General features: G+C 33.1%; 1 protein-coding gene across 2 annotated transcripts; it reads right to left on the bottom strand.

The window, feature by feature from the left end:
- Positions 1 to 955: 955 nt before the first annotated feature.
- On the bottom strand, positions 956 to 25,713 carry LOC115212880 (protein rogdi). 2 transcript variants are annotated; one of them, XM_029781676.2, is made up of 11 exons: positions 25,382 to 25,697; positions 21,060 to 21,131; positions 18,505 to 18,553; positions 16,185 to 16,239; positions 11,203 to 11,260; positions 9,926 to 10,012; positions 8,742 to 8,834; positions 8,088 to 8,186; positions 6,360 to 6,488; positions 4,299 to 4,382; positions 956 to 3,344 (listed from the first exon to the last, which is right to left on the bottom strand). In XM_029781676.2, exons 1-11 carry the CDS (start codon positions 25,418 to 25,420, stop codon positions 3,288 to 3,290), a joined length of 822 nt encoding a protein of 273 aa, XP_029637536.1. In that variant the 5' UTR covers positions 25,421 to 25,697; the 3' UTR covers positions 956 to 3,287. The 2 variants fall into 2 exon arrangements, with proteins under 2 accessions (XP_029637536.1, XP_029637551.1); XM_029781691.2 differs by lacking the exon at positions 8,088 to 8,186 and having other exon boundaries at positions 25,382 to 25,713.
- Positions 25,714 to 26,606: the final 893 nt, after the last annotated feature.

Raw genomic sequence — 26,606 nt, 5'->3', positions numbered from 1 at the left:
CATGAAAATTAAATTACAAATAAAGTTTCTTAATAAAAAGAAAGTAATATCAAGAGTCAGTATATTTTGAACTTTACATGTTTACAATTTTTTTAAGTAAAAAAAAAAAAGTTTCAAAAAGAGATTTAAAAATATGTTGATAATAACAAATTTTATTTTTCTATAATTTTTTTATAAATTTATTGCAACAAAAGATTGGAAAAAAAGTTCCTTTTTCATATATGATTATTACAAAAACTGGTCCTTCCAATTATGTATGAAAAATTAAAACTGCATAACAAAAAATAAAATGATATATTTCTTGACAACTACTTTTGAATGTCTAAATGTAAATATTTGTTAAATTAACTATTATGCTTAAGACAAAATATTACATGAGGCAGTGTTTCAATCTTCATACTTTCTATCAATATATAATAAATACACATTAAAAAAAATCTTAAATGTTATTTGGAACCATAGAAAAAAAATATTAATTTAGATATAAAGAATACAAGTTTAATTACACAGAACTTTGGTTTTGTTATTTTAATCAATTGCACTCATAGTAAACTCTAATCTCAACATTATTAGTTTAAGTAGTTATCTTAATTATTAAATTATTTGTATAAATCATTGAAATGGGAGCAATTGAATTTAAATATATACACTTCCCCACCCCTCTAAAACCCACAACAAAAGTAATTGGCAACCATTTGAATTCCTGATCTCCATCTCTTATCAAGCCAGTATTCTTATAAACCACTCTATAACTGAGGCTATTCAAAACATTCCTTGTTTTATTCAAGACTCCTTTTTCAAATTGCCAAAATAACATTTTATCACAGACTATCAGCATGCCAAAATGTATTTCTTTGGTGACTTGTTTTTTTAATATTTGTATCACAACCCTAAAAGTATAAAATTTCACCTCTACATTGCTTGCAGTTTGACAATTTCAAATGTTTTTTTAAAAATTGTTCTTTCTTTTACAGAAACGACTGCTACCACTTTCCGAGGCATTTTTTCTTTTGTAAAATGATATTTCAACAATATGTAGGTGTCTTGACTAGATCATGTAATAACCTGAGCACAGTTAGTACTTTAAATATTCTACACTATCTCAAAAAAAAAAAAAAAGCCATTTGTGGCCAGCCAATATATTTATGATATATATTCTAATTGGAGCCATCAGCTAGTCTTAACAATTTATGTCCTACTAATACTGCTGTATTATATCCATAGGAATGATAATTAACTCTTATTAGCCCAATCCATCTGGAGTAGTACAACTTACCCACTTTATGTACTGAGAAAATTGTATATTTGAAAAGGGTTTTGTTGACTTATACTACCAACCTGAAATTCTACAATGAATGTGGCTTGGAAATATACAATCCTCAAGTCCATAAAGCCAATAATAATTTATTAATGGAAGTAGTAATTTACTTATCTCACTTCCATAAGACAAATAAACTTGACTGATGTTCCTATTACAACAAAAATAATTTTTTCTATGAATATTCACTTCTATATTTTTGTAATTATCAGACTGACAATCTATGAAAGTAATATCAAAGCTAACATTTATTTATAATTTGAAACAAAATACACAAATAAATGAGAATCTGCTGCTGTAATGACCACCATCACATTGTTGAAAGTCATATTTTACAGAGCCATTTAGAGAAACCAGCTAAATGTAATCAAAAACTAAAATTTTGGAAACCTCATTAAATGTCGTCTGGAATATATAATGGTCTCTTAGGTAGAAGACCAGCAATTTTGATGGGAGAAGATTACTCAATCCTAGTACCTGACTAGAACTTTATTTTTTTGATCCAAAAAGGATAAAAGGCAAAGTTGATCGTGTTGAGACTTGAACTTCGAACTGGAACAAATACTGCAAAACACTTTTTTTTCTCAAGTTTTAACAATTCTGTCAACTTGCCAAGTTATCCAGAATTAATAATAAAAATTGTAATAATAAAGGAACTGATATGTATGCATATTAAAAAAAAATTAATTTTTTTATTACAGAAGTAGTTTAGTTTTATGGAGGGGAAAGAATAAACCTAAGTTATTTCACCTATTCTAGAAAATAAGTTCCTATCAGAATCTCTTCGTGATTATTCCTATAAAATAATTTTACTAATAATGTTAATCAGAATTTGCTCTCAATTTAGTCCTTTTCTTAAAAAGCAAAATAAAATCAAACTTTAGATAGCAATAAATGTGCTTTGGTAAACATTTATGATTAAGACTATCAATTATAATAATTATATACAAATTAATATATTTGATGATAATAGATTTAAATTATAGATGCAATTACAGTAAACACATATATGTGAAAGTTTGAATTTATCAATTCATCTGTTTAATTAGAAATAGCATCTAAATAGAAAAATCAAACTCGTTGTTACTCAATTTACATAATATTCTTGTGCTTTAAAATTAAAACAATATTAGTTGCCCAACCTGCTCAATGAACCAACCAAATTCCTTTTAACAAACTCTCTGCTACCATCTATAAAACAAGAATCACATGTTTAAGTCAAATTTTAGGACAACATGCCCACAAAGGCAGGTTAACCTGAGTTAAAGCAGTGATGGAACAAATCTTTGATTAGCAATCATTAAGCCATAGGCTTACTCAAATAGAGCTGACTGGGCTACTCAACAACAACAACAGCGACAACAATTAAACAGTACTCAATTGTGCCAAGTCTTCCTCTTAGATGAAATCATCTCATAATTTTTCTAGCAAAGGAAATTTTTTCTTCATGACCTGATTATATAAGATTTGATAAAATATTGATTTTGTACAAGTAAAGTTTACTTATATAATTGTCAGTGTAGTAAAATGAAACAAGTGCAGTTACTTTTCAATATTTGGTAACACAGTATTCATTTTATTTTTTTAATGAGTTTCATTGAATATATTACTCGATATATTCAGCAACATTTAGAAATTTTAAATGACATTTAAATTTCAATAAAATGAAGGCATTAGATTTAATAATTATTATTACATTAAAAACATGGCTTCATCAAGTGATGTTCAAAAAATTTGCGGCTTTTGGTTTTCAATGTCTATATCTACTGTACATAGTAGAAGTGACTAAAACACTACTAATTTGCTGATTGATATATTATGTAGTGGTCATTTGATGAGATCAGTTCATTTATAATAAATATCTGTTTGGAATGATCACTGGGAAATACAATGTAAAGATTTACTTGACTTGGAATGCATAGACGAACTGCAGGAGAGTTTGAATATTTGACTCTCCACAGTCGTATCATCAGGATTTTACATTTATAAAATGCGAAGTTTCTTCAAAATACTGCAGTGACTGAATCTGTAAGAATAGAAAATTATACTTTACTATTTTTATACAGGCTATGTAAAAAGTTTTTTAAAAAAACCCATAAAATTTTAACCCTTTAACATTCAGGTTAAATATGCTTAGTTATTCACAATGTTTTGAATGAAATCATGCATTATCTCATAGCTTCAAGATTTTGATGATGTGATTGTTTATTTTTAGAAATGTGTAAGAAGCTGGATTTGGTCAGTTTGAATAAAAAACAGGTAGGATATTTGAGCCAGATAAGACCAGTTTAAATACTAAAGGGTTAAGAAAGAAAGATAAATTTTCTGAAGAATGTTCTCAGTAAATTGCAATTAAAAAAAAATATGTATGTAAATGTCATCATAATCAACCAAAGACAGACTACTTACAATATTCAATAGTATGTGTTAATGTGAAATTTCCACAAACACTTATACAGTCCTATTAACAGGGCTCAATTTGACCCCTACTCAATTAACTTGATTATACTTTAGATAGATTATGTGCCTCACACTTTCTGAATGAACTACTCACTTAAAACCAAATACATGCATTCCTACATAAATGACACTATTGCTCACTCCATTCTAACATTCTATGCATGGCTGTTATCCACAAACAATCCAGACACATTCTACTCAATTTACATAACCTCCTAAAGCAGAAACCTTGTAAACAACTCATAATGGGTTCATAAATTTAAAGTCTTATTTAAAAGTACCATGACAGACACACACATACCAGGAAGACCCACCTACAATATTACACTTTTCCAACATGTAAATAACATGCAAAATATTTCATACTCATTGTCTCTAATGCCATTTCTTGTTCATCACACATGTATTACATAGCTGAGACTATTGTTTCATCTTCAGCATTACAAAATCTTTCTGCTTTGAACAGTTGTTTAGTTTTATTTAAAAGCAAAGCTAAAGAGTAAGTAAAGTAAATACTAGCCTTGTCTTTCAGTTGCTGTAATTGTTGAATTGCAAGAGTAAACAACATAATGGCTTCATTTAACCACTTTACAGTACATTCAACCTGAAAAGGTTTGGTAACATTAGGTTTATAATTTACACTGAATTATAAAAGATAGTCATTCAATGATATGCTAATTAAACAAAAGACAAATATATTGATTTCAGTATTATCAGGCTGCATATTCTGTCTGATTTTTAGTATTTATTTAAAAGTATATATTTAATATTGCAAACTTAATTATCTGTAAAAGTTTCTTAATTTTGTATCACTTCTTTCCATTGTAAGTTTTTCAGTATCTAATTTGAAAAATACCTTGAGTTTTGAAGCCAGATCTGACTGGCCTGGTGCAGCCTTCGGGCTCCCCAGACTCCAGTTGAACCGTCCAACCCATGCTAGCATGGAAAGCGGACGTTAAATGAGGATGATTTAATGCATTTTCTATGTCTTCTTTGCTGACCATACTTTCCTCATCTAAATAAATACAAGTCTAACAGAGTAATATCTGGGAAGTATGGAGAGAATCCAAACAATTCCAGAACATTTTTATTGACTTGTGTGGTGTGAAGTTGAGCATTTTCTTAATGAAAGAGACCCCACCACAGGCTCTTCTGTAGAATATTAAGGCAAGACATTTTCCTTCTAAAGCAGTCTTCAAATCTTTGTTTTGAGTTTAAAGATTAAATTTGATTAGAAGGAAGATAAATTTTATAGTACAAGAAGATAGATGAAAATGTTCTTACATGGCCTAAGGAAACATACATTCAGTCAAGTCTGGGACGACTGAGAAGTGAATTATAAATAACTGAAGCAACTAACATAGATGATTACCATGAGTAGGTTTCAATATTCCTTTACGGACCAAGTTTCAAATGAAATACATTGGCAGTGTTTCAATTAATTTTGAAAATAATGAAGAATTTAGGCAGGAAGGAATTCCAACCCCATTTTGGGGTTCACTACCTCAACAGCTCCTTTATAGGATCCAGTGGCTAAAGACATCATCAGGAGGAACCACATCCAGTTTCGGCCCCTACTCTTCTACCATTTTCGATGGAAGTGTCTTCAGCTCTGGTGTTGAGTGCATTTCTTCTTTCTACTTTTTTTTGTTCTTTGGTTTCTTTGATGCAATGTCAACAAATGTCAGTGGGCAAATGACCATCCTGCCAAATTTCCCTTTATATACTCGCCAGTAGGCTCCAACAGCCAGCACCAGCTGTTACATGACACTGCCTAAGCTTCAACTAACCAATGGAGGGGAAGGGCACATAGTTTTAGCCCGTGCCCTCTCTAAACCTGCCTTCCAATAGTGTCATGTTAGACAGATATAATAAAATAAAAATACTATTTGTCATCAAGTTGGTACATGGAAGACAAAAAGTTCAACATTTAATAATTATTACATTTCTAATATCCAAAGTTTAAATCAAATAGCACAAAAATATTCAGCTCTTAGCTACAACATTCAAGTACAAAAATGATAATATACTATATACATTTAAAACAAAGCAAACCATATAGATTACATTTGAGAAAAAGTAAAGCTTCTCAATAATGTGATCTTTATTTCTGTAAGTTTTTCTGTTTTAAAAGTAAACATGTTTGCTATTCAATCCCAGTTAAGAATAAGAAAATTGTAATAAATAACAAAATTTAGAGCAAAGAAAGGTGTAAAGTGTAAAATATAAGCTTCTATATTGGAACAGCATAAAAAAAAAATTCTCAAAATGAAAAATTAATGAATTTTTAACCCTTTAGCATTCAGATTATTCTGTCAACTATAATGCTTATTTATTCATATTGTTTTGAATTAATCTTGTAACTTTGAGGTTTCAATGAGATTTAGAATGACATTGTAGGGTAGGTGTGAGAGACCAGATCTGGCCATTTTGAAAATAAAACAAAGAATATATGGGCCTGATATGGCTGGCTTAAATGCTAAAGGGTTAAATCATCATGATGAATTGAAAATAAATATCATTACAACACTGAACCATCATTTTCTAATAAAAAGTTTTTTTAAATAAAAAATTTATATACCTGGTGTCGTGACAAAACTTCTATTTTTTGATTGTTGCGATGTATCTGATACAGAGCAAGTATCAATTTGGATGTATGGATGTAAAAACTTAAAGCAACAGTATTTGGTACAGCTGGGTGAAATACTTGCTAAATGGTAAAAACAAAATTAAAAAGGTCAAATTATTTCATACTCCAATAAGCTATTGGATTGATAATAGTGATGAAACATTATAACACATGGCTTCTAGATACACTATTCTCGACAAAAAAGACTGGATTTTCATGACTCCTAATCTCCTCCATATGGACTCTTGTGGATTTAAACAACATAAGTTTGAATTAATGTGTAAAAGTTTTGATTTATATCTTAATATATTTCATCCATTTATAAACTATATTATTCAATGAGGCCTAATTTAGGGAAGATTCTAATGTTTTTTCCTAGCAAGCTAACAACTAAGTGAAGGTTTTCTGAGAATGCTAAACAGAGTGTATGTTTCCTTAGGCCACCTAAGAATATTATTTAAGTGCAAAAGATATCAAAAGTAATTTAAATTTCAGATGTAACCTAAGGTTATTCATTAGTTATTTGCAATGCATTCCCTACAGTATCTTTCCCTGTGATTCTTGCTTAATATTAGTAGCATTACACATTTGAAGATGATGCCAAATTAGAATGCTGTGGATGAAAACTAATAGAATATTTTTATAGAAATTAGAAAGCATTTCAAGAAATATTAAAGTTTATTGCTAAATTTAATATTAAATTAATAATAAACAATAATTGATAATTAAATAATTATTTAGATAATCATTAGGAACACATTTCTTTGTAATTACTTAATGAATTAATAACATTGGAATACAATTTCCTCTTTCTTTGAAAAAGAATATTTGCAGTATCCTAACTTATTTCACTTTAAGTTTTTTATAAAATTTATTCCAAGTGTCATAACGTAACATCAAAATCAACTGACTTGAGTTAAAACATTAAAACAATTTATAAATGGATGAAATATATTAAGATATAAATCAAAACTTTTACACATTAATTCAAACTTATGTTGTTTAAATCCACAAGAGTCCATATGGAGGAGATTAGGAGTCATGAAAATCCAGTCTTTTTTGTCAAGAATAATGTATCTAGAACTATATTATTCAATGAGGCCTAATTTTTTTCCTAGCAAGCAAACACCAAGTAGAGGTTTTCTAATTATAAGATGTTGCTGAGCAATATAACAATGTTTATTGAAATTATTAGCTCAAAAGAAAAGAGATATTTTCAAGTAGCAAGTAAACTTCACATAGTAGAAACAATAGTTTGCTGGTTGAAAATTCATTAAATTGTTCAAACAGCTATCCCAAGATTACTTTCAATTAAAATTTTGTCATAGCTTTGTTTAAAGATGAAATTCTTATCTGTATCAGCTGATAGATTTTTCTGGAATTACAATCTCAGCCATTTAAATCATAATGCATTATATTTAAATATTAATCAAGCAAATTATTTTCTAATCGATGCATGTATTAAATAAAACCTCAAAGCTGATATCGAGATTTCTTAACTAAAGTCTCAAATAATTACTTTCTTTTGGAGATTAAACAAAAGTAACTAAAAAAAAAAAGAATTATCAGAAAATATTTATTAAAAGCTTGAAATAGTCCTGAAGGTATAAATGAATATTAATAATCCAGATAATAAAACACAATTCCTTAAGAAGTAAATCAATCTAAATCAAATCTTACCATATTTTGATTATTTAACAATTCTTCAACAGATTTACGACGTGGAAATGTCAAACAAGTCCTTCCTTTTTTAATACTTTCCATGACTTCATCAATAAACTGAAAATTCAGAATAACAAAAAAAGAGTTCAGTATTTTACTTTTTAAGACAATTTTTTTTTGTTTTTGGTTTCCTTTCTCTTATTTTTAATATATTTACTTTCTACTTCTCTTGTTTGTTTATCTTTTTTAAGAAGACGAGGACTGGGGTCGTGTGTCATTCACTATGATCTTTCATAATATGTGTAGGTTTTAAATTAGATTGTTTATACATTTATTTACAGGCACAAATATGCATATATAAAAAAAAATCCATATATATACAGGGTGGCCCAAAAGTAGATTTACAGTTATTCAACTAACTTTTAGCTACATTTTTTAAGACAAAAAATAAAAGGGGGTGGGGCTGAAGAAAGGAAGATTTTGATCTCACATTAGCAATTTGAACAACTGTCTAGAAGATCCTACTTCAACATATTCCCCCCTCTAGCCAAGCTTTCTCTAATTTATTTGAATACAGGTACAGAACTATTTATCCATTTTAGTTGACATAAGTTTTCATAAGATCAGGGCTTAAAGGGTTAATCTAAAAAGTGAAAGAAAATTTTAAATTACCAAAGTAACTTCTCTGACAGACTTAAAAGCATAATTTTCTTTTAAAGATATGCAATATGCTGCAGATTTTAGATGGTTGTATGCATCTTGAATCTGAAAATAAAAATATCAGCAAGTTACTATTAAACTACATCGTAACAAATAGTGTTTGAATATCATTCAACTTTTTCAAAGAAAGAAAAAAAATCAAAATATGACAATGTTTATTTTCAAGATTGAGTGTTACCACCTATAAATATTTGCAATATTTTCTTCAGGTTTTAGTTAAAGGAAGAATTTCAATGTTCATCATCAGAATGTTGGCTAATGCCTATAGGGAAAATGTGAACAAAGACTGAGTCGTAAAGAATTGCAGCACTCATGATAAAGATTTGAGCAAGGAGTGTAGTATGGATAATTTGAGAATAGGCAGATTAATCAGGTAAGCATAGTTAGGATAGTGCATGCTTACTTTTAGTTTAGAGAAACAGGAACTGTTCTAGTAATGGCAGAAGAGACAGAGAATATATAGTGTTTGTGTGCAATAGGTTAAAGTGTGTGAGTGAGTTACACAATCAGTTGAATGGGGCTTTTTTTAAGCAGTTTAAAAGTTAATTGCATGAGTAGCAGCTGTTCCATCTCAGGTGTGTAACACGCTAGTGTGGGATATATTTAGACTTTGTATTGGATTAGCAGATATTCAAAGTTGAAACAGTTTCTGCTCTAAAAAGATCACCTAGTCATTGTGATGCAGTTTTGGTTTTGTAATACATAAGTGAACTACATCAGTGATCACTAAACTTTTTTTTACAGACTTTCTAAAATTTTTCAAAAAGAAAGAATTGTAAAAACACTATCAGAAATCTCAGAACTTTTAGCAACCCAGAATTCATTGTTAATATTATTACAAAAGAACTACTCTTTAATGTTATTTAAAAAAAAAAGGTTTTTGACTTGAATAATAGGTAATAATGAAAATTTTGCAAAAAGCAATTAAGAAAAGATATAGAATCAAAGAGCTGAATGAATTCTGAAGTGAAAATATAGTTTGTACAATATATAAAAATAAAACAAATGATGAATTAAAATAAATAGTTTGACAGTCATTTTCTGTCTCATTCTACTTGAAAGATTTTATAAAACAGTTAATTTACTAAGTTGTATAACTTAATGAATGAGCAATTAAAGAGCAAATAAAGACTTACTTGCTGTAATTTCCAGGGTAAACTTTGATGTATTGAAGTCTTGAATAAACTATGATGGTTCCCTTGTTTATGTTTGAAGTTTATATCCTGGTTAGGTAATTAAAAAGAAAATTTAACAAAACTGATTTAGAAAATTGTTTTTAATAATATAAATATATTATTTTATTACATCATTATTTTAATGACACATGGAGAAAATCATTGACTGCTCACAATTGGACATAATTCATTTGTAAATATGGACAATGCAAGAGAACTATTGAGAGTGTAAAAGCTACAATTATAATAACCTAATGTTACAGAAATCTCTATAACTAAATTCCTGTCCCTTACCTGAAGTATGTCTTTCAAGTTTCTTGAATACTCCCATTTTTCTCTAGTCCACCTTAATAAATTACACAATAAACCACTCTTCTTTATTTCACAGTTGATTTTACACCCACAACAAAACTACTGCCAAGTGAATTTGATGTTACTAAAAGTTCAACAAGATTTGGCAGTATCATAGCCATTAGCATGAAACTGTGTACATCTGAGGTCTTCAATTTGTCTATGCATTAATATTCATAAAGATAGAGGAGAAAAGACAGATTTGAAGATCTGCTGAAAACATGTACATGTCAATGTTTAACCCAATATCAATTTTGATTGAGTTAACCTATGATCATAAGCATTCCAGCCCTAACCATCCCATTTTTTGTATATCAGGGACAACATTGTCCAATGTATACTTCTTATTCAAGAGGATACAATTTGAGAGAGATTTGGGTGATATTTCCAGCAAATCAAGCTTCCTTGTAACAGCTCTCCTATTAATTTGTGCCTGTTACATCCCCAGGAATGCAATTTCTCAATCTTCAGTAAATATCCCATTGAGCTCAGATCTAATAACTTTAATAGAGAACTAATCTTTGAAAAAGCAGCTTCCACAAAAACTTTCAATTTTTTTCAGTGATTTCTACATATACTAGTTGCACAAAAGCAGGCTTACAAAAGACTTAGTTTCTTATCTTACATCACGGAGCTCTAGTAAAAACTTTGGAAAAGCAAAATAGTGGTTGTGACATAACAAAAGACTTCAATTGCATCTGACAGAGCTATAGAAGGTAAAATACGATCTTTATTTTTCATGAATACAAAAATGAAAGCAAACTTATGCACATGAAGCAGAAATATTTATTCAGACCTTGAGAACTTTAAACAATTTTGATTTACAAAATTGAAATAATCTTTTTTTTTTGTTGCAACTTAAAGACAATGATAAAGAATATATTTACCGCTTCAGTTATGTTATCACCAAATAATGTCAAGACACATTTAATGTGAGCAGTTCCACTGTTTTAAAAAAAAACAATAATATTGTTACTTTACTGGTATATATATAGACAGAGAGATACATATACATATATCCATTATAATATAACATAAAACATGAAGTATAGAAGTTAGAGAAAAATTATAACAGTGCAAAGGTACATACAAATGTGTCTCTCTCTCACTCTCTCTTCCTCACTTTACTCTGTATATGTGTGTGTCATCATCATCATTTAATGTCCATTGTCCATGCTGATATGGGTTGGATGGTTTGACCAGGGCTGGTAAGCTGGAAGGCTGCACCAGACTCCAGTCTGATTTGGCATGGTTTTCAACCAATCCCAGAGTGTAATGGGGGCTTTTATGTGCCACCAGCACAGATGTCATTTGCATGATACCAGTAACTGCCATGACTGAAATTTTGCTCGGTTTGATGGGTCTTCTTCTCAAGCATGATGTAACACCAAAGGTTTTGGTCATTGCTACCATGAGGGTCAACACTTGAAAGGAACTCAGCCACTGTGCCTCCATGAAGCCCAATGTTCAAAAGGTGCTCTTTACATGTCACCAGCATGGGTGCCAGTTACATGACACCAACATCAGCCATGACTATGATTTCACTTGGTTTGACTGGTCTTCTCAAGCATAGCATGTCACTAAAGGTCTCAGTCACTAGTCATTGCCTCTGTGAGGCTCGAAGTTCGAAGATCATGCTTCACCACTTCATCCCATATCTTCCTGGGTCTACCCCTACCATAGGTTCCCTCAACAGTTAGAGATCAGCACATCTTTACACAGCTGTCCTCATCTATAAGCATCACATGACCATACAAGCACAGTTGTCTCTCTGGCACACCACATCTGATGCCTCTTATGCCTAACTTTACCAAAGATTTAACTTTTTCATAAGGTAAAGAAATAGAGAGAATATTCCATAAAGACGCTTGAACGGTGCTTTTTATGTCATTGGCACAGAGCCAGTCAGGCGGCACTGGCATCAACCACGCTTAAATGGTGCTTTTTATGTGCCACCGGCACAGGTGCCAATCAGGTGATACTGTCATTGGCCACAACGACAACTTCACTTGCCTCAACAGGTCTTTGCAAGTGCAGTTTATTGCCCAATGATTGCAGGGTATTCTTAAATGGTTTGGTTATGCTGCACTGGCACAGGCCACAGTTACAGTCTTACTTGGCTTGCCGGGTCTTCTCAAGCACAGCATATCTCCAAAGGTCTCAGTCACTTGTCATCACCTCAGTGAGGCCCAACATTCGAAGGCCGTGCTTCAACACCTCATCCCAGGTCTATTTCTTCCACAGGTTCCCTTTACTGCTAGGGTATGACCCTTTTTCACACAGCTGTCCTCATCTATACTAGTGCAGTCATCTCTCTTGAACACCATATCTGATACTTCTTATATCAAACTTTTCTCTCAGGGCACTTACACTCTGTTGGGTATGAACACTGACATTACACATCCAGCAGAGCATACTGGCTTCATTCCTCGTACGCTCATGCATGTCCTCAACAGTCATGGCCCATGTTTCACTGCCATGTAGCATGGCTGTTCGCACACATGCGTTATACAGTCTACCTTTTACTCTGAGCGAGAGGCCCTTTGTCACCAGCAGAGGTAGGAGCTCACTGAACTTTGCCCAGGCTATTCTCATTCTAGCAGCTACATTTTCAGAGCATCCACCCCAGCTACTGACTTGGTCCCCTCATCATCATCACCATCATTTTAACATTCACTTTTCCATGCTTGCTTAAAAAGTGCATCAGAGAGAATTCATTGAAGCAATTTTCTACAGCTCATTAATCCTCACTTAATTCCAAGCAATGTAATATTTCTCCAAGAACAGATAATCTTTATGGAAGACTGAAAATGAACAACATCACTTGTATGATGGCAATCTTCATTTACAGCCATAATGTGATGTCGAGACAAGTATACGTGCACACACATACACATATATACAACGAGCTACTTTCAGTTTCTATCAACCAAATCCACTCACAAGGCCCAAAATTATAATAGAAGGCACTTGGCTAAGGTGCTATACAAAGGGACTGAACCAAAAATCCATGTGGTTGAGAAGCAAGCTTCTCAACCACACAAAGAATATATATACTGTATTTACTAATGTATAAGTTGCACTATTTCATACTTGATTTTAACTCACAAAACCTAGGGTGCAGCTTATACAGAAGTCAAAGCAAAAACTATGACTGAAAAAAATTTGTATCAAGATTTAACACTAAATTTAGGGTGCAACTTACAACATGAATAAATATAGCATGTGAGTGAGTGTCATCTTCATTGTTTCAATGTTTATTTTTCCATGCTTGGAAAAATAAACAGGTCAGACAGAATTTGTTGAGGCAAATCTACAGCTGGATGCCCTTGCTGTCACCAAAGCTAACTTGTTTCCAAACAAGATGATATTTACTCATGGCTGGACATGTTTTTACAAAAGACTGGAAAGGACACTGATTGTTTGTATAACTGTAACATTTGCTTTACAATTTTTGCACGATGTCATGACAAAAGGGCACAAACACATATATACACATGCAATGAGTGTAATTAATTTATAGAAGCACAATACATCATCATCATTTAATGTCCTCTTTCCATGCTGGCATGAGTTGGACAGTTTGACTGAAAACTGGAAAACAGGGAGCTGCACCAGGTTCCAATTTGATTTGGCATGGTTTCTACAGCTGGATGGTCTTCCTAACACCAACCACTCCAAGAGTATAGTGGGTGCATCTTATGTGCCACCAGAATGGGTGCTATTGACATGACACTGGCATTGGCCACAACTACAATCTCACTTCACTTGACTGGTCTTCATAAGCATGGTGTATTGCCAAAGATCTGTCAACTGTCACTGCCTCCATCAGGATCAAACAATGCTATTTACATGCTACCGGCAGGGGTAACAGTCAGACAGCACTGGCATTGGCCACAACTATGATTTCACTTGGCTTGACAAGTCTTCTCAAACACAGCATTTTGCCCAACATTTGAAGGGCGCTTTTTATGTGCCAGTTATGCAACACTAGCATCAGCCATAACTACTATCTCACTTGGCTTAATGAGCCTTCTGAAGCATGGCATATCTACAAAGGTTTTGGTCATTTGTCATTGTTGTTGAATAAATAAGGATGTAAGATTAACTTATAAGCAAGTATTTTTAGTAAACATACATTTTTACCCTTGTTATGAAAAGTAGATACAATGGTCAAAACAAGATTTTTTTCTGTCTGAAGTTGTAAGAAATGCTGAAACTAGTCAGGCCAATCACTTTTATAGGTCACAGAGAGAAAAACATGATTTAACCACAGTATTTAGTTTTTTGCAGCAAGGCTAAAAAATGTGTCTACAACAAAACACATAAGTTTAAATTTACATGAAATTTACACCTTTATCGTAATGCTGTGAAGTGCCTCTGTTAAACAAGTAATTTGTGTCAACAACATTTGCAGTGTTATGCAAATTAGAACAGACAAATTCAATTCAATCTGAGATTGTGTGTGTATATTACAAATAGCTATATGCTACTATTTTCCTTGTGGAGAACTAAATTGAGCAAAATTAGTCTTTTAGTGTTGTCAAGTTGTCAACTTAAATTAATTAACTAAATTAAAAAGCTCTTCACAGAACTGGGATAGAGATATAATTCAAAACATCTTTAGCAATGATATGAGAAATAGATACACTAGCTAAATCATGTTTTTCTCTTTGTGATTAATTTCAGAATTTCTTACCACTTTATCAAAGAGAAAAATAATACAGTAACTAATTTTCAATCACAGTGCCTAATCTTTATATCAAGGCATTATATCAAGCCATCATCATCTAACATCCATTTTCCATGCTGGCATGGTTTGGATGGTTTGACAGGAGCTGGCCTGCTGAAGAGCTACCTGGGCTCCAAGTCTGTTTTGGCATGGTTTCTATAGCTGGATGCCCTACCTAATGCCAACCACTTTACAGAGTGTATTGAGTGCTTTTAAGTGGAACAAGCAAAGGTGCTTTTTACATGACACCAGCACCCACTAGCACACAAAATTAGGATTGCTCAACTGAAGAGGGGTATTGGGGATATGCCTGTATGCAAGGACAACTGCAATTGTACTTGGCTTAATGTATCTTCTCAAGCACAGCAAATCACACAAAGTCTTGGTCCCTTGTCATCGCCTCTGTGAAACCCAACATCTGAAGATCCTTTTTCACCACTTTGTCTACCTGGGTCTGCCCTTTCCACATGTTCTCTCCACATAATCACAAACACATACAATGTGCTTCTTTAAGTTTATGCTTACCAAATCCACTCACAAGTAAAGGACACCTACTCAATTTTCCACACAGTGGGACTGAACCCAAAACTATGTGGTTAGGAAGCAAACCTTTTAACCACACAGCCACGTGTGTGTGTATATGTATGTATGAACATGTTCATATTTATACATCTATATATTCAAATATATCCATATGTTCATATATGTACTGTAAGTATATAATTGCATATTTTCTACTTTTAAAACAAAGGTTAACAATAATGAAAACAATTTAAGTGAAAAAGGAGTAACAGTAACTGAGTGATTAGTGTAGTAGAACAGTGGCTAAATTGATGATATTCATAATATATATTAGCATGTGGCATGTCTAGGCTGTGGATACTTAGCCCCACAATTTTATTCCACTAGGCTATTGTTACAATGGGTGATGATAAATTATCATTTCAGCAGAGAGAATGTTCTCTCAGGTTGGACATAGTGGTAGGTAAACAGAAATCACTCAGTGTATACTCCTCCAGCAAACCCTAATATTGGCAAGATTATGATCAAGAAATATCTAGTTGCATCAACAGTATAAAATGACAGATAAATTACATTAAAATTTTATTTTATTGAAAATTAAGTGTATTTGCTTACTTTGGGCCAGACAGTAATATCTTCTGTGGTTTGATATGGCAAACAGTTGAGTCATCTGAAAACAAAAAAAATACAAACATTACACAACATAATAATCATAAATATAACATAAGGTATTTATTGTTGGTGATGCACATTATTCATTACATTAAGCCAAATTTATTAAATAAGTTTTGTAGCATTTTCATTTCATAACTGTTTTTATGGAATTGTTTTAATTGCAAGGACTTCTCGCTTGTTTGGGGAGGTGGATGGCTTCTTTAATTCATCATCATCATCATCGTTTAACGTCCGCTTTCCATGCTAGCATGGGTTGGACGATTTGACTGAGGTTCTGGCGAACCAGATGGCTGCACCAGACTCCAATCTGATCTGGCAGAGTTTCTACGGCTGGATGCCCTTCCTAACACCAACTACTCTGAGAGTGTAGTGGATGCTTTTACATGCCACCGGCATGAGGGCCAGTCAGGTGGTACTGGCAGCAGCCACGTTCAAATGGTGCTTTTTATGTGCCACCTGTACAGGAGCCAGTCCAGTGGCACTGGCAACGACCTTGCTTGAATGTTTTTTCACGTGCCACCAGCACAAGTGCCAGTAAGGCGACTTAGATAACAATCACACTTGAATGGTGCTTTTTACGTGTCATCAGCACAGAGGCCAGCTTGTTGCTCTGGCAACAATCATGCTCGTATGGTATTCTTAGCGCTCCACTAGCATGGATGCCAATTATCGAATTTGATTTTGATTTCGATTTAACTTGCCTCAACAGGTCTTTGCAAGTAGAATTTAGTGTCCAGTGAAGGAAAGGTACGCATAAGTGGGCTGGTTACACCCCTGGCATAGGTCACAAGGTTATGGTCTTACTTGAGCTTGCCGAGTCTTCTCAAGCACAGCATATTTCCAAAGGTCCCGGTCACTAGTCATTGCCTCGATGAGGCCCAATGTTTAAAGGTCATGCTTCACCACCTCATCCCAAGTCTTCCTGGGTCTACTTCTTCCACAGGTTCCCTCAACCACAAGGGTGTGGCACTTTTTCACACAGCTATCCACATTAATTCTCACCACATGGCCATACCAGCACAGTTGCCTCTCTTGCACACTACATCTGATGCTTCTTAGGTCCAACTTTTCTCTCAAGGTACTTACACTCTGTTGTGTATGCACACTGACATTACACATCCATCAGAGCATACTGGCTTCATTCCTTGCGAGCTTACGCATGTCCTCAGCAGTCACGGCCCATGTTTCACTGCCATGTAGCATGGCTGTTCGTACACATGCATCATACAGTCTACCTTTTACTCTGAGCGAGAGGCCCTTTGTCACCAGCAGAGGTAAGAGCTCTCTCAACTTTGCCCAGGCTATTCTAGTGTCTACACATTCAGTGCACCCTCCCCTGCTACTGACTTGGTCACCTCCGTAATGGAAGCTATCAACTACTTCTAGTTTTTCTCCCTGGAAAGTGGCGGAGGTTGTTCTCTTTCTTTATAATTAATTTGCATATATATAAAGAAATTATTAAAAACTTGCTTGATCAAGGGCTAAACTACGCTAGACAAAATAATGAAGAAATCATCTAAAAGATTCTTGAAAAGAAACAGAAGTGTTAATAGTCTACATGCACCATGGTAGTAATGAAATTTCACATCAAAATACAACCTTCTGAAAGATATAAGTAATAAAAACATATAAAATTATTATACTACATATTTAATGTGTATAACATACAATCCAAATCACTTCATTACTTGTAAATGCACTGATATCCACTCTGTAGTTTAAGCTCCTACTTCTAGATGACTCTGTTACATCAAGAGAAATCTTGCAGGAACCAAAAAAAAGGAGCTCCTACTGATTCCTTAACTTGCTAGAATAAGACAGAGGGAGCCAACTCATACTCTGCCATCAGTGGTAAAGAAAGATGCAATAGACAATGTAATCCTATATAACCCTAAAAAGACAAGATGGTCAGACTGCTTAAGGTTGACTTAGGGCTAAACAACATCATTAATCCACTACTTGTAATTCACTGCCAAAAAGTATAGACATGTAGATAATTGATCAAGATCTGTGCTTATAATCAGTTACCAAACACAACAACATAAATTTTGGAGGCATCTTTTAGATATTAACATGCACAGACAAATTAGCAAAGACAGTGGCTTCTGACACATTCCAAATAAAGAACTTTGGACAGTAAAATACAGAACATTAAGTAGGTGCCAAAATGAAGTAGAAACTCTAGTAAGAGCTCCAATATTGGAATGGGTTTATTATGTGAATCAGATAAGGTTTGGAAAAGCAGAAAAAGAAAACCTACCTTTATTGGATTCTTTGTCTTTATCAGTAAGGAATCGTTGATTACATTCCTGTAATAATAATTAAAAGATGAAGTGATCATTTCTGACAATTGCTAAAATATTTCTTTGTCAGGTCTTTGTATTAAAAGCATTTTATTTCTAAAACATTTTGGAAACCATGAAAAAATTTTGAAGAAAAAATGGAAATAACATTACATTATTAGAATATTTGTTGAGTCAGCTAAAAAGATGCTATCATACTGTAAAAAAAAAAGACTACCTAACTATTACTCTTTTACTCTTTTACTTGTTTCAGTCATTGACTGCGGCCATGCTGGAGCACCGCCTTTAGTCGAGCAAATCAACCCCGGGACTTATTCTTTGTAGGCCCAGTACTTATTCTATCGGTCTCTTTTGCCGAACCGCTAAGTGACGGGGACGTAAACACGCCAGCATCGGTTGTCAAGCAATGCTAGAGGGACAAATACAGACACACAAACTATATTTAGTTTTCTCCTAAAACTGTAAGAATGATTTAGCACATTATTTCTTCAAGATACAGAAAATACATATTGGAAAAATTTGAATTGACCATACTTCCCTTTTTTATAAAAATGACTTGTACTTGGGAAAGAAATTCTTACTGGGTAAAATTTAAAGTAATGGACAAATAAATAATAAACAAATTTTTAAAAAATTTTCCATTTTTATAGGAATAAGTAATTAGTGAATTAATGGCTTATGACATATTTAGAAAAATGGAAACTGTAATGTTAGATTACACTGTGTAACACAACTTTTGTCACTATTACTTCCCTAGAAAGTATGAAGAATGACTAATATTTCCTTCAAATTTTGCTTTTGTTACATTTATTCAAACTCCAAAGAATCCTTCTCAGCACATGGCTATGATGCTCCCCAACTATTTCTGCTCATGATCAGAGATGCACATATTGTCAGCCAATAAGGGACATGCCCAAGTGGTTAAGGTCAAGCAACTGACATGCAAATCTGTGGTATTAAACTAAATATTTGGCTTCAGCAACTCAACGCTGAATCTCTCTGAAATGTAATAGAAATAGGTCGGTTTCAAAACATTGATGTCCAGGTCACAAAAGTAAGGATTGAAGGAAATAATAGTCAATTTCTTTGATTTCTAGATAGAAGCAAATAGGAAATAATACTTACTGACCAAAGACGAAAAAATAAAATAAAATAAAATTGTCACACAGTGTTATTGGTAATCAGAGATTTAAAAAATAAACTATTTTAAAGACTACAATAATCATGTTCACAGCATTTGCTCTTAAGGCAAGACTAACACCTCAGATGTAGGAAAACACTCCTAAATTGAAGATGCTCTCACTCAGCAGGAATAAAACCCAGGCAAACCAAATATGACATACATCAAGAAAAATGTTAGTTCTATCAAAAAAACATAATATTCAAATTTCCACATTATCTATTCATGACCTAATTATAAATTCAAAATGACCGACAAGGCAAACACACCCTTATTTTAGGTCAATTTTTCTACCAAACTACCAAAGATAATATGCTCTAACTTGGAATTCCAACAGATTGGGGTACAGACTAGATGTTGAATCAAGGACATTGATGAAGTTGGCCTAGATTCCGTTGTGGGATCACTCATAGCCATATGCAGCAGTTCAAGTGCTTTTGACCCTTGGGTAGTAGCATTCAAGTGTCTCTGGAAGATGAACAAATGAAGTGTATCTAATCACACTAGCACAGCATCTAGGCAAGTATCAAAGTAATACACATGCAAAAGTTCAGCCAATTACATCAACTGTTCTAGGAGATATCGTGACCTAAAGATTGCTACTCATAGTCAGACATGTCATTCTGAGAAAAACGCAAAAAAAAACAGGAAATGGTTGATTTTACAACAATGTCCAACTACACAAGGATAATATCCACATTTTAGTGAAATATTTGCAGTTTTGCATATCCTTTGCTATTTTTCTGAGATTTTTGCTATCTGAAATCTGAGGTATTAGTCTTGCCTTAAGCAACTTTAGTTAAATCTCACCACCAGTAGGTTCATCTTTTTTTGAATGCAACTATTGTACATTTTTATGTTCTTTATAAATTAACCATAACTATTTCCATATTGTAAATAGCTAATCTGAATTTTTACATCCATTGTATGTTTATATTCTATTTAGCATACGTCATTTCATAACTTTAATCAGAAGTATCTTAATTCTTAATTTATATTTACAAGTATATTTCTCTCTAATTATCAAGGTTGATGCAGTATAGATATGTAAAATAAGGGCAATAAATGCAGATGAGTAGAATAGTATGGGAAAAACATATGAAAAGCAGCATGATCCTCCTACTGACTATACTTATTCTGAGCAAGCACTTTCACAACTTATTTATGCTAGTTGTTTCAGAGAAATGTCTTCAGTGAGATTTGTTTATCCCAGTTTTTATGGTTCTCTTAGCATGAAAGCCTGTGTACCAACAGTTTTATTCACATGACACAGAACTTACCATTGTAGAAAATGAAACACTTGTAATAATGGAAAGATTAATGTCAACTTACAGTTAAAGTGTACTGCACTTGCTGAAGGACATGATGAAGTTCTTCATTCAACAACCAACTTAATTCCTTCTGCTGAAAAGTAATAAAATTTTATTCAATGATTATAAACCAGTGTGTATGTTTGCATAAATAAAGTTTATTATATTATTTGTAACTAGAATAGTAATTACTTTTGTTATTACTTGTCATCATCATCATCATCATAATTTAGCAACTGTTTTCCATGCTGGCATAGGTTAGATGGTTTAACTGGAACTGGTAAGCCAGAGAGCTGTATCAGGCTCCAGTCTGATTTTGGCTTGGCTTCTACAACTGGATGCCCTTCCTAACACCAATCACTCCGGAGTGTAGTTGGTGCTTTTACGTGTCACTATCACAGGTGCCTTTTATGTGTCACCAGCACTGTCCACAATGATTTCACTTGGCCTGGTGAATCTTCTCAAGCACACCAAACCATCAAAGGTCTCAATCATTTGACAATGCCTCTGTGAGACCTAATATCTAAAGATTCACCTCTTCATCTCATGTCTTCCTGGGTTGACCTCTTCCACAGGTTCCTTCCAGTTAGAGACTGGCACTTCTTCACGCAGCTGACTTCATTCATATGCATCACATGACCATACAAGAGCAGTCTTCTCTCTTGCAAACTATATCTGCCTCATGCCCAATTTTTCTCTCAAGATGCTTGCACTCTGTTGTACATGCACAGCAACATTGCACATCCAGCAAAACATACTAGCTACATTTCTTTCAAGCCTTCACATGTCCTCTGCAGTCACAACCCATGTTTCACTGCCATGTAGCATGGTTGTCTGCACACAGGCATCATACAATCTGCCTTTCACTCTGAGGGAAAGGCCCTTAGTTACCAATAAAGGTAGAAGCTTTCTGAACTTTGCCCAGCCTATTCTTATTCTAGCCACTATGCTCTCAGAGCATCTACCTCCATTGCTGACTTGGTCACCCTGATAACGGAAGTTATCAATTATTTCTAAGTATCCTACTGAGCATTTGATGAAGTCTATTTTCTGTACATTTCTTGTGTTTATTGTACATCTACATCTGCCACACACACACACACAATTTTCCGTTAACCTCCTCTGCTATTGCTGCACCTCGTGTGTCCATAGCTTGCACCAGATACATCTTATTGATATGCCTTTATTCTACATATGGAGCAGGGCAATCTCCCTGAAGAGATCTGTGATTTGTCTGCTTTCCTACTTATTAAGTCCTTGGTCTTTGCTAAATTAACTCTAAGGCGCTTTGATTCCAGACCTTGCTTCCACACCTGGAATTTTTTCTATAGTTCTGGTAGTGATTCAGCTATAAGAATAAGATCATCAGTAGCTCAGGGGCAGCCCAACTTAAATTCCTGTTATTGCCTGGAAGACTATGATGAATGGGATGGTGGTGGGGGCTAAGGACCAATCCTTGGTGAACTACTTGTACACTGAATTTATTGCTATACTTGTTGCCAACCCTTACCTTATTAACAGTATCCCTGTACATGGCTTATACAGCTCTCACCAACCACTCATCTATCCCTAGTTTCTGCATTGACCATCAGATGAGGGAGCAGAGGACTCTGTCAAAGGCTTTCTCCATATCAACAAAAACCAAGTACAATGGTTTAATTTGGGCTATGTTTTTCTCCTGTAGCTGTCTTACCAGGAACAGAGTACCAGTGATGCTTCTCCCTGGCACAAAACTAAACAGCATTTCACCTAGACTCTCTTTCTAATTAGTTGGGCTATGACGCTCTCCATAACTTTCACCACCTGATCCATCAATTTGATATCTCTAATTATTTCTAAGGTGTCACCTTTACCTTTGTAGCAGTTGACTATGGTGCTGCTACACCAGTCATTAGGTATGACTCCTTTGTGTACAACCTGATTAGTGAAATTTAAAATGAACCTATTCAATAATTCAATTTAACTGCAGAATTTTGAAAGAAAAACAAAATAGACAACAGCATTCTATTTTTCTATCAATTTCATTACTTTATTATGGAAAATGCAATAAATGCTGTCAAAGATGGGAATATGTTCATAATTGATATGAAAAACTGCACTGTGTTGAGGTCGACTTTGCCTTTCATTTTAACGAATTTCAGTTAAGCTCTGAGGTCAATGTGCTAAAATCTAAGGATTATTGTTATTACTAAGAGCATTTACCGCAAGATAAAATGAAATGTATATAAGACTCATGTGTTGTATCAAACTATAGTCTTAAATAAATCACAATCTCTTACAATAAATGAAAATATTTTTGAAAGAAAATTATTAGTTGACCATTGCTTTCAAATCCAGAATTTATCTAACAACTTCAAGCAGATTAATAACATCCCCTTAGGGAAAACACGTAAAAATCTTAATGACCAATTTCTAACCGAAATCAAAAGCAATGCAGTGAAAAGGTTAAACTAATCGAGTACAAGATACTACAGTAAAATAGACATTTAATAGAACGTAAAATAACCCAAATGAAACAATAATATATTAGAAACATAAAACATTAAGATTATATTGAAATGTTTGCATAATAAACAACTTCATCCAAATATTTGTTATGTTGATAATTTATTAACTTCTATATTATCATGAAATTAACATTATCACTTAAATATTAATATATAAATATAAAACAATCGGGGACAGTTGCGAGACGAAATAGGCAAATGGGGTTAATGTGTATCAAACGAGCAACATTACAATCAAGATGTTTTAGAGTCGAATAGGTGAGAGACAGGTGAACGATTATCGAACGGTGATTGAGAATGATACTTAGTGAAAATAAGCTCAAATAGAAGTATACTGCATTGAAAGAAAAAAATTCTAAACAAAGATTATTGCTAATTGTCAATAAGAAAATCATAATACGTAGGAATGTCATATATGTAACAACCAAAGATGCCATATAATGTTTTTCTGTTGTTTTGACATTGAAATTTACAAAATATTTTATTCATAACAAAAAATCCTTATTACATAATAAACATTGCAAGCTCGAAATGAGATGAATACTAATAATGATAATACTAATAACGTTCTCTAAACAATAAAAGAAACAGTCGATGGACATATTCTTAGAATTTCCTTCCATATTTACAAAATGTTATGAATCTATTATTAATTCTTTCTAAATTTTTTTAAAGTACCTTCATGTTTCGACTCAACACAAAGCCATCACTAAGAATTTTAGCAGTATAAATTGATTTAATGTCTTCGGAATTACTATACCATAGATAAAAGGCAAAGTTAACACTATCAGCACCAACAACTAAATAAAAGACGAACCTCTACGTGGTTGCTTAGCCTGCTAAAAATAATTTCATTTAAATCATACTATGATGTCTATTAAAAAAAATGCAATGAAGTCAAATGTCATTGAACACAGGTCTGTCAATCAGGAGTGACAACGTGGGGCTACAACACTAAATAAAAGAGCCTGCTCGAAAAAGCAACAGAATCTCCCCTATTATTAAAAAAACAAAAACAGAAAAAGAAACATTGTACAATATAGTTCTAGATACAAGTAAAGGTACTACACCACCATCATCATCATCATCATCATCATCATCATCCGATTGCATTTTTAGCAGACGGCTACAATCCTCTTCCACTTATTTCATATTATTTCATGATCAGATGTGGTTCCGGGTTGGGTGATTAGCCATGAACATCAACCGGATTTCGAAACTAAGGCAGAATCTGAACCCAAAGATCTGAGAAAGATATTGCAAGAAATCTTGTCCGACGCTGTTATAGTCATGGGTTTGCTAACAGAGCTCACCTGGGACAATAACTGAATAAATAATTGTGATACACCAGATATTTTTAATGATCTACAATCTAATTTTATAGTTTTATTAAAGTAAAAGTCCAAATGTTTAAGTTTTAAAGTTACAATTTCGAAAAGCAAGAATCTCAAAAGAAGTTGGCATTACAATCTGGTGACGAACATTAAAAAAAATTTAATGCATCGTGTTTGAGTTCAAAATATATTCGACTATATATTTATTCTTTTAAAATCTCTTGATTTTTTTTCTATGACATTCTATTTCATAATCAAATTCTTTAGTGGATTATTACCAATCTGTTGTAGACATCTAAAAATAGCTACACTGCAGGAATCTTTGATCTGTCAAATAAATTAAATTAATACAAATGACAAATTTGAATATTGATAAATGAAACAGAAGATTGCTAATTATCTACTTAGAAACTTTGCTGAAATATCAATATATTTCAGCGCCCCAAAACAGTAAGTATATGTCAAATAACGGAATGGTAATTAGAACACAAATAAACACTTACTAATGCACAAATCTCTTCTTCAATATCAGCACCCGCCATTGTATTGTAGGGCAAAGGTTGATGATGACATCACTTCCGGGTGATAATTTTTTTTCTTCTTTCTTGCAGTCATAATATAAAGGTATATAACTCAGAGCTCAGGATAACGTTCTCATAAAACATGCATGAGGCAGTCGTAGTTGTCGTGGATACTTTCAAATAAATATTAATTTCTGATTTTGGTACAAGGCTTGAGGATTTTTTTTTCAGGTGATAGGGGAAATACAGTCTATTATATCGATCCAGAAACTTGACTGGTGGTACATGACTTCACAAGAAAGCAAATCGACCCCGGTGGGATTTGAACTCAAAATATAAAGGGACATAACTACATGATACACCACCTCTGATTCAGTCTACTGATTCTGTCAATCTACCTATAAACAAATGTTGACACATCAACAACATATGGGCCTAAACTGTTGGGGGTCATTTAGTCATCTGACATCCCTCAGATGATTCCTGTCTGACAACCCCTTTATTTAAAGTGTTTGTTTTTGATATTCCGTTGGATTAAGATATTGATAAGTGTTATCCTGTTTGACGCATTTTTAAAGCAAAGCGGCGTTTGTTAAAATTATATCCAGTTGAAACAATGTACAAGAATAATTTAGCTATTCGGGTGATGAAATATAATATGAGCCAGTGTATTGCATTTTTTCAATTCTTGTCAGAACAGGCTTGCGCCTCCTTTCATAAATCTCACTTCAGAAAAATTTCAAATGTTACCTCTACTGGCTTTGTAGCTGTAGCTCTACCGTGGAGTTAAATATTTAAAACAGTATGGTGCCTGATTTACATCCTTCTTAATGCATTGTCAACTACAAGGTCAATGAAGTATTAGACATGGTACCAACACTCAATAAAGTAGGATAATCCATATTGACTTGTGTATGTAAAATTCACCTTCAGTTCTCTCCTATTTAACATAATGTTTAACATGGCTTTGTTTTTCACTAGCCATCAAGTACACTAACCTTTTCATCACATGCATTCATAATTTTGCAAAAATTATGTTGGGAATTATAATCGATGTTCGTATGGATAACAACGATGTTGGATAATATATAATCTTTGATTTTATATCCTACATACCAGTAGTAAATATACCTCTTCCGATCTTATTGGTAGAATAACGTAATGATAATTAGTCAGCACTGAGTCTGAGAATGTGAATTTGAAACAG

This window comes from Octopus sinensis, linkage group LG1 (genome assembly GCF_006345805.1).
Source record: "Octopus sinensis linkage group LG1, ASM634580v1, whole genome shotgun sequence".
Lineage (NCBI taxonomy): Eukaryota > Metazoa > Mollusca > Cephalopoda > Octopoda > Octopodidae > Octopus > Octopus sinensis.
This window is presented reverse-complemented; position numbering and strand designations above follow the sequence as displayed.